Below are 9,380 nucleotides of genomic sequence, written 5' to 3' on the forward strand. Positions count from 1 at the left end.
CATCAATAAACATTTTAATTTTCATTTGTAACATTAATTATTTTTTCTAGTAACCATCAAATTTAATAAGAAAAAACAAAAAACAAATAACCTGATAAAAAAAATTAAACTATATTCATATAACACATCACTAGAGAAAGCACATGTCTAAACTCTAAACACACCTTTTACCCTCAGTGAGAAAGCACACCACATGGATCTCAATCCCAAACCCCTCATCCACCATCCATTCAATCCCCTCATCCAACGGTTTAAAATAACTCTAAAAACACAAAATCCTTAAACACAAAATAACCTCTCAAACAAGCACACCCCAAGATCCCTGCCCCCACCCTTTTTGCTTCAGTTCAACCACCAGAATCACCCACATCTCCATCATCGGCGACCACCGTAGGCGGCGGTGGCGTGGTGGAGTTTGTCGGGTCGTTGTTCGAGCGAGAGAGAGAGAAACGGCGAGATGAGAGAGACAGAAACGGCGGCGCCGGCAGCCGTACCGGTCGCCGGCAACGACAATCGTGCCGACATTGGCGACGGTAAAGGTGGGTTCTTCTTCTCGGGTCAGTTTATGCCCAGTTTGTGCTCGGTTCAGTCATTTGGCTCGAGTTATATCCCGCTCGGTTCAGGTATGTGGTTCGATTCGAGACGAGTTTCGTTCAAGTTTGGGTTCTGTTTTCAGTTTTGGCACGGGGGATTTTGGTTCGACCGGTAATGGCAGCAAGAGTAGTGCCGGTTTGAGTCCAGGTTGTGGTCCGGGTCTCAGGTTAACGACTCTGTTTTGCCTCGGGTTTTTGGGTCAGACTCTCGTGTTTTGGTTCTGCGTGAAATCAGTGTTTGTTTAAGATTTATGAGTTTTTAAGTTCAAAAGTAATAGTTTGTTTCAAATTTATGTTTTTTTTACTTATAATTTTGGTATACATTTGTAATTTGTGTTATCGAGAGTTCAGGTAGGGGATTGGGGTTTACTAAAAATATGTATTTAATTATTTAATTATTATTTTGATTTAGTTTTGTAGTGGAGATGATTTTGAATCGAAAGAACTTTTTGATTTTGTTTTTCATAATTATGTATATTTGCTTTCTGTAAAACAGGGTTTAATCATTTCTTTTTTATTTTTATAGTTTATATGACCAAAAACTGATGTCATTGAATTTTTGAAAAACGTAGATCTGTGAATGTTTTAAAAATTTATTCTAGTGACTAATGCAAGTTGAGGTTGAATTATGTGAATTATGATAGTATTGTAGACATCATGGTGTTTTTGTTTGAGTTTGCAGGGATATGTCCACTCGAAGCTCGCTTGGTTATGGTTATTTCAATTGCACCAATGCTCAAGATGGTTAGTTATGTGTTTGAAAAGTTGGATACTATCTATATTGTAACTCTTGTTGTGTCAATATTTGAGGAGTTGTTATTGTTTAGTAACTGACTTAGATTGAATTAATATGGCTTGTAAGATGGTTTTTAGTTGGGACAAAACTACAAGTGATCATAACCAAAATGGGCTTGAGGATTCAAGAAAGAGGTGCAATGATCAAGGGTATACCCTTCGTTCATCTCGCCAACGACCTTTTTTGGTTCAACCGCTCTCACCTCCTGCTCTATCTTATTCACTCTATCCTCTTTTAGTTAACTGTTCTAATTATAAATGTATTAACTTCTGTGGGTTTACCTCTTAAAGATCTCATTCTATCTACTTTTGATGTTTTTCAGTATCAATACGGGCCGAAATCATGCTTCCATAAGAACAAAGCCGACTTTGGGATTAAGATTCCAATGGCGTGAGTAGTGATTCATATAATATATGACTTTCTTTATGTATTCAATTTAAAAACTAAGTCTTGATTTCATGAATTGCAGGGTGTTTGTACTAAAACTATGCAACCATGACTTTATGCACTAGTGACACAAATGGGTTCAACCATGAGCCGGCCATGTTCAACGATCATGTGGTAGTAATTTAACATTTAAATTTAAAGATTGCATTTCATACATACGTACACTTGCGTCTATATTTTAAACTTTATTTTATTAATCTAACGTTATGTTTTGTTAGGCAATTTATACGGTTCCGGTTGCAAGTATAAATTGAAGACGTTGGTTTGAGTTGCAAGTACGTAGACATTGGTTCGGGAAGTTATTGTATATCACATTCATCTTTATAGATATATGTATTTGTGTTACTTTGAAAACTTTGTAATTTACATTGTTGGATTATGTTACATGGGTTTAATTTAATTTTGTTTTTTGTATATTTAATTTTTAAGTTTAGATAATTTGTTTATAACAATAATTTATTGGGGATTTTTAATAAAATTTCCTGGAAATTGAATGAAAAAGGAATATTGTATTTAGCTTAAACACCAAGAGATGCGGTTCTAAAACCGCATCTCTTGAATACATTAAGAAAAAATAGTTTTTTGCTTAAAATATCAAAAGATGGGGTTCTAGAACCGCATCTTTTGGACCCGCATCTTTTGACATATAGCTTAAGATGCTATGCCATAAGATGCGGGTCTAGAACCGCATCTTATAGCCAATTTAACCGCATTATTTGATCATTTTTGTACTAGTGAATGTAGAAGTTTTATAATATTAATTAAAAAAAATGGTGACGTTTTATACTAAGAGTTGATAAAAAATGTAGAAGTTTTATAATACTAATTTAAAAAAAGTTGACGTTTTATACTAACACTTGATAAAAAATGTAGAAGTTTTATAATATTAATTATAAAAAATATTGACGTTTTATAATAATAATTAACTAATAAAAATGTTGCCATTTTTCTAAATATATTAAATAAAAAATGACATTTATATACCTTACTTTTATAACAATAAATAATAATAAATATAAATGTTTATATTTTTTTTTATTTTAAGAACAATTTAAAAAAATATATATATAAAGTTTTTTTTTAAATAATATTTCATCCCAATGAAAACCCACACACCCCTCCAATTTTATTCCACACAAAAGAGCCAATGATTGGGCAATCATTGGCTAACATCCAATCATTGACAATTAATAGGATGTGTGAAAAAGTAACCAAAAAGTAAACGTATAGGGCAATGAGGGGCTTATCAGGTGGGTCCATTTTCAGGCGTATAGGGCAATGAGGGGTGTATAGGGTTAGGGGATGTGTGGATAAATTGAGGGGATGTGTGGATAACCAGACCCATATCATAATCAGTATCTGTCAATTTTCCCACAATCCGTTGGTATCTTCTATATTGGGAGATGATGAGCTGACATCTTAACGAAAGCCGTCAATGGAAGAATCATTACTGCTTCCATATGAGGTTCCTGGGGTTGATGCATGAATTGACTTACAACCCCCACCGCATAGGCTATGTCTGGTCGAGTGTGTGACAGATATATCAATTTTCCCACAATTCGTTGGTATCTACCCCTGTCAGTCAACTTTGCTCCTTCCTCCATAACGAGTTTTTGATTAATTATCATAGGGGTGTCTGATGGTTTGCAGTCAGTCATCCCTGTCTCTGCTAACAAGTCGAGAATATATTTTTTCTGGCAAATGAAAATCCCTCTATTCAACCTTAATACTTCAATTCCAAGGAAGTACTTGAGTCTTCCCAAGTCCTTCATCTCAAATTCTGAAAATAGATTTGCCTTCAACCTTTTCATTTCTTCCTCATCATTTCCTGTAACTATCATATCATCAACATAGATAATTAGACAGGTTATGAGTTTGTCTCTTCGTTTAAGGAACAAAGTATGATCTGAGTTGCTCTGTTCGTATCCATATCTCTTCATAGCTAGGGTAAATCTAGGGGTGTTCAAAACCGGATATCCGAAAATTCGGATATCCGAATTTCGGATATCCGAAATTTTCGGATACTAGATTTCACTATCCGAATCCGTATCCGAAATTTCGGATATCCGAAATTCGGATATCCGAAATTTCGGATACGGATTCGGATATAAATTCAACTTTTTATTTAATTTTTATCTTTTTAATATTTTTTTCATATTCGGAAACGGATATTCTGGATATTTTCGGATATCCGAATATAAATTTTCGGATATTTCGGATATTTTTCGGATACTTCGGATATTTTTCGGATATTTTGGATATATTTCGGATATTTTCGGATATTTTTCGGATATTTCGGATATTTTCGGATACTTCGGATATTCGGATATCCGAAAAAAATGAAAATTAAAATTTTCGGATATTTCGGATATCCGAAATATCCGAAAATTTTGAAAATCACTATCCGAATCCGAATCCAAAAAATTCGGATATCCGAATTTCGGATATCCGAAATTTCGGATATCCGATTTTTCGGATTTTTCGGATTCGGATATCGGATATTTCGGATCGGATTTTCGGATACGGATACTTTTGAACACCCCTAGGTAAATCTGCCAAACCAGGCTCGAGGGGATTGTTTTAGACCATATAGGGATTTCTTCAGACGACAAGCTTCTCCTAGTTTAAAGTCTTTGGTGAATCCAGGTGGTGCTTCCATATATACTTTTTCTTCAAGCTCCCCATGTAGGAAAGCATTTTTAACATCAAACTGGTGGAGTGACCATTGTTTGTTTGCAGCTATGGAGAAAAGAACCCTGATCGTGTTGATTTTGGCAACTGGGGAAAAGGTTTCAGAGTAATCAATTCCGTATGTTTGTGTATATCCCTTAGCTACCAACCGTGCTTTATATCTTTCAATGGTTCCATCTGGATTATGCTTTATAGTGAACACCCACCTGCATCCCACGGGTTTTTTTACCTTCTGGAATTATACATTTTTCCCATGTAACATTTTTCCTGAGGGTATTCATTTCTGATTTCATGGCTTCTCTCCAATTCTTCGATTTGAGTGCTTGCTCAACAGAGGTTGGAGTTTCTTCAGAGTATAGGGAGACATCAAATGACTTGGCTTCTTGTGATAGATTCCCCTTGGCAATATTTGCCATGGGATATTTTGAACTTCGAGCTTCTTTTTCGGGAGAGTATCTTTTTGGAGGAACCCCCCTGTTTGCCCTTGGAGGAAGAGTGTATCTTCCAATCGTCTCTACTGCAACTGTTTCAACATGCTCTGTATATTCTGTTGTTGTCTCTGACGTTACTGGTTCAACATGCTCTGTATATTCTGTTGTTGTCTGTTCTGTGTGTTCCCCTGTTATCTCATCATAATGGTTAGAAGATACAGGGAATTCTGGGTTCATAGTATTTCTTACCTCAGGTATCAAGTTGGATGGAGTTTCTTCAATAGCACTGTTGTAACACCCCGTGTTTTCCAAAGTCAAAGTCAAAGTCAAGTGTTGACTGTTATTGGAATTAAAGATTAATAAAGATTAATTTCATTTTAGTTTCATTTTGATTTTCATATTATTTGGAGTAAGTGTTGTATAATTAAACTAATCGACCGATAATCGAACTGTGAATCAACGACCGACTGTGAATGATAGGAAGTAACAACGCAATAAAGCTAGACAATCAATACTCGAGCTAATCGAATCAATCATCGAACTCAAGTGTGGGGATTTTAGTACTTTTATACGTGTGTGTGTGTGCCTTATGTGTTACTTGTGCATGTTTACTTTTATGTTAAAGTGTGTGGTGAATCAATCAAATCAATCAAGACTCAAAGGTGAATCAAACTCAATCGAAATCGAACCCGAAATGGTTGTAAGGATGCTTGTATGTTAGATATAGTAGTTGGAACTAAAAGTAATTTGATTAGGAATTCTATCATTCTCAAATCATCGTTCATCGAACTCGAAATATCAAAAATCGTCGCGAAACACTCAAAACTAGGCAAGCCGATCGAACAGGGCAACCTGATCGAACAGGCTAGCTGATCGAACAGGGCAACCTGATCGAACAGGCTAGCCGATCGAACAGGGCAACCTGATCGAACAGGCTAGCCGATCGAACAGGCTGTTCGATCAGGGATGCTGTTCGATCAGGGATGCTGTTCGATCAGCTGACCCTTTCCTCTTTTGGAAGCCTATAAATAGGGCTGTCTTTGTCAACCTTTCCACTTTTGGAAAAGCTCTGACCGACCAGCCTCTTCTTCTCACTAAATCTCAGATTTCTCTCAAACCGGTAAGTATTTCACTCTAATCCTTGTACGTTTTTGTTCATTAATCGATTCTCCATCTTTCTATCTTTCAAAATCTGAATTTCATCCATGAAATCACCCAGATCTAGGTGTTCTTGAGTGATGTCATCATGGTGTTCTTGGTGTTCATCAAGAACTTCATGTTCTTGACTTCATTCAACCATGAACAAGCTAGATCTAACCGATTTCCACATAAATAACCTAAAATCTTCCAAGGATCTTAACATTTCACGGTGGGAAAGGATTGGAAGATGGGTTTTCATCTATCTTTCAACTCTTTTACACTCAAACCGGTGAAAACGAAGCTCGAACCGATTTACAAACCAATCTAAACAAACACATGGTTCAAGATTCGGGTTCTACCGAGAGATATACCGATTCCGGGTTAAACGTTAAACTTAGGTTCTAAACCGTCTCTGACCGAGCTTGGGTGATTCCTGCTCGAGTCAGTAGACTAAGTAGGGATTTCAGTTTTGTAGTTCAACTCGTAGTCAAAATATCTCTAAAACACCAACATGTAACGGGAATAACCAAGTGTTAGGTGATAGGATTAACCGAATCGAGAAGCTGGCCGAACGGCTAGGCTGTTCGATCGAACAGCCCAACCGAACGACTATGCCAGCCGATCGGTTAGGCTAACCGATCGACTAGCACTTAGACCCACAAACTCACAAAGTGTAGTATTGACGAGGTACTGTTCGATCGACTACGCTACTCGATTGTAATCATTACTGCTCGAATCATGAGATACTATGCTTTCAAAACACTTAGACTTTTCGAAACATTGGAATGTCACCCGACCGAACATGCCAGCCGATCGAGTGACATATTTGAAAACATTGCAATGCTAACCGATCGGTTGGACTAACCGATCGAACAGCTGTTCGATCGGCCAACTTGAAAGGTAGTACAAACCATCATACACAAACACATCCTTCACATCAAAGGAAGAAACAATCCACTTGAAGGAACCAGCCGATCGAGCCAGCCAGCCGATCGAATGGATGTTCGAACGGACTTTCCAACCAATCGAACAGCCCACTCGATCGAACTGCTGTCCGATCGAATGGCCTACTCGATCCAAGTACATTGTTTACTTTTTCCTCGTTACTCATCGTTGTGTTATCGAACTATTCAGGCTAACCTATTCTCAGTGCTCCCTTCAATCCACATCAATCACTGTGAGTATACTCGATCCCTTTTTGCTTTCAGCACTTTTGGGTGTTACATACGTAATCTATCAAAATCACAAACAACACAAACTATTTGAACGCTAACCTACTTGCATGTATTACTTGTCTAAATGATTGCTGTTTATTATGTTTACACGTGGAGTGCTATCTACCTGCTTTAGCAACATAGTACTATAGTTTGGACTCAGCACCCGTTCACACGGGGGTTGCTAAGGACAATTTCTTGCATGGATTACGGTGGTAATCATGTATTGCGAACTGTCTCGGACAGTCAACCCGAAGTCGTTGGTATCGATGGTCCCATGTTGATAATTTACATGCATCGTTTGCCCTTGTGTACGTGCTTGGTTATGCGTAAACTATTCGAACTCTATATGCTATATCAAACTTGTGTACTCACCTTTACATTATATGTATTGACTTTTATTTTAACGTATGTGACAGGTGTTTAAGCTACTAGCGTGCTAGGGAAACGAGGCGATAATAAGCTTCTAGGAGCCTGTGACCTTAGGACAGTGTCCACGTACCTGTTCCAGGGCCATAATTATCTGTAGATCTTGTACTGGCACCTGTAGTCAGTGAGATTTACGGATAGCCGTCTAGAGGTCGTAAAACAATATTTATTTCGGTCTGTAATAATTAAGAACATGAGTTGTCGGAACAGTTCCCATATTGTTTGGTTGATTTCTATGATAACTTGTTATTATTTGGGACACGGTATGGGACGTGTTATATAACTGAATTGTATGATAGTTGTTATGGAAACTTCTGAACAATCTGTTTCGCTCAGTGCCGCGCCCCGATGATTCCGCCATCGGTTGGGGTGTGACAGATTGGTATCAGAGCCATAACTATAGGGAATTAGGTTAGACACGATCTAGTCCGGATCGCTGTCTTAGAGACCTAGACTATAGTTAGGAACCAAGAGACCAAGTTTATGTGCTTATTTTATGTTGTATCCTTCTATTCTATCATTACATCCGAACTCCGAGCCAAATTTTGTGATTTGGACGGGATTAGGGGTGAAACCCGCAAATTCCTGCCTAAATTATAAAATTTTGCCAAATATTTTGTGCAATTTTCTATCAACAAACGGGGGAGAATTATACCAAATCAGGGCTGAAACCCATAATTTGATGAAAATTTCCTCTAAATTTTCTTAAAACAAGGAAGAAATTGCTAAGCTAGGGGTGAAACCCTAACCTTGGCAGTTATTCCGACTTTATTTTATCTCGCCAAGGCAATTGACGGACTCCAACGACCTGAAATCACGAGTATGGCCTAGAATGCGCATGCATAATGCCCGAGAATCGAGGCAGAAACATGTCCCCTAGAGTCGAAAGTGACGACAAGTCAACTGTGAATAGTTAAATTGCCATGGTTAGTCAAAGTCTAGTAGCCGCAGACAATCCATTTTTCCGATTTTGAGTGTTGTCTTGTTAATTTTATGTGATTTACCTGTTTACGTGTTCTTAAGATTCGTTGATTACTCCATTTGTTTATCGATCTGCGTGACTTCTGTTGCTATCTATCTCGATTCGAATCCCTGTTGATGTGATCTAAACAAAACCAGTGTGCTATGCTACGCCATACAACTAAGTTAGACGATACAATGTAATGCTATCTGATATGCAAAACGAACGACACTCGACTTGAGGTTATAGGTTTCTGTTATCTGAAAGCCTCTGTGATAAAATTTCGTACGTGTTAGGAAATTAAGTGCTCTATTTGCTTACTTGCTTATGTGCTCTAATTGCTTCTGTGCTTATGTGCCTCTATGCTTATGTGCTTATGTGTTTATATGTGTTACGTGACGTGAGATGCGACGTGATTCTAAGCTTTAGTAAACTAAGACGTGCGAGACTCGAATTCGTTGTGTTGAGCCTGTGACGATGTCTATTGCAGACCATGTCGTCATCTGGACAACCTAGATCACACTCGCGTCTTACCCGTCAGGAGAAAAGAGATCGACGTTTGGCTGCTATCATCTCTAAGACCGTGGCGAAAGCCGTCAGTGATGTGTTCGAGAACGCAAGCAAGTCATCTGAGGAATCCCGAACCCTCACGCCCAAAGACTCCAACAAAGCTACTTT

The 9,380-nt window shown here is 37.8% G+C and overlaps 1 protein-coding gene across 5 annotated transcripts; it reads left to right on the forward strand.

The window, feature by feature from the left end:
- Nucleotides 1-266: 266 nt before the first annotated feature.
- On the forward strand, nt 267-2,236 carry LOC110915608. Of its 5 annotated transcripts, none has more exons than XM_022160336.2 (6): nt 267-539; nt 1,276-1,337; nt 1,456-1,575; nt 1,712-1,779; nt 1,859-1,950; nt 2,055-2,236. In XM_022160336.2, the coding sequence occupies exons 1-5, from the start codon at nt 458-460 to the stop codon at nt 1,899-1,901; spliced, it is 375 nt and encodes a 124-aa protein (XP_022016028.1). In that variant the 5' UTR covers nt 267-457; the 3' UTR covers nt 1,902-1,950; nt 2,055-2,236. The 5 variants fall into 5 exon arrangements, 4 of the variants coding, with proteins under 4 accessions (XP_022016028.1, XP_022016030.1, XP_022016026.1 ...); XR_002579103.2 differs by having other exon boundaries at nt 268-623; nt 1,456-1,538; XM_022160334.2 differs by having other exon boundaries at nt 269-623.
- Nucleotides 2,237-9,380: the final 7,144 nt, after the last annotated feature.

The sequence above is a fragment of the Helianthus annuus genome, chromosome 16 (genome assembly GCF_002127325.2).
Source record: "Helianthus annuus cultivar XRQ/B chromosome 16, HanXRQr2.0-SUNRISE, whole genome shotgun sequence".
In the NCBI taxonomy this organism is placed as follows: Eukaryota; Viridiplantae; Streptophyta; class Magnoliopsida; order Asterales; family Asteraceae; genus Helianthus; species Helianthus annuus.

Bases quoted from the DNA above. Each gene is read 5' to 3' on its own strand.
- LOC110915608 (XM_022160334.2), top strand. From the start codon at position 458: ATGAGAGAGACAGAAACGGCGGCGCCGGCAGCCGTACCGGTCGCCGGC. The intron at 624-1,275 runs GTATGTGGTTCG...TTGAGTTTGCAG, and splicing joins TTATATCCCGCTCGGTTCAG to GGATATGTCCACTCGAAGCT. The intron at 1,780-1,858 runs GTGAGTAGTGAT...CATGAATTGCAG, and splicing joins GGGATTAAGATTCCAATGGC to GGTGTTTGTACTAAAACTAT.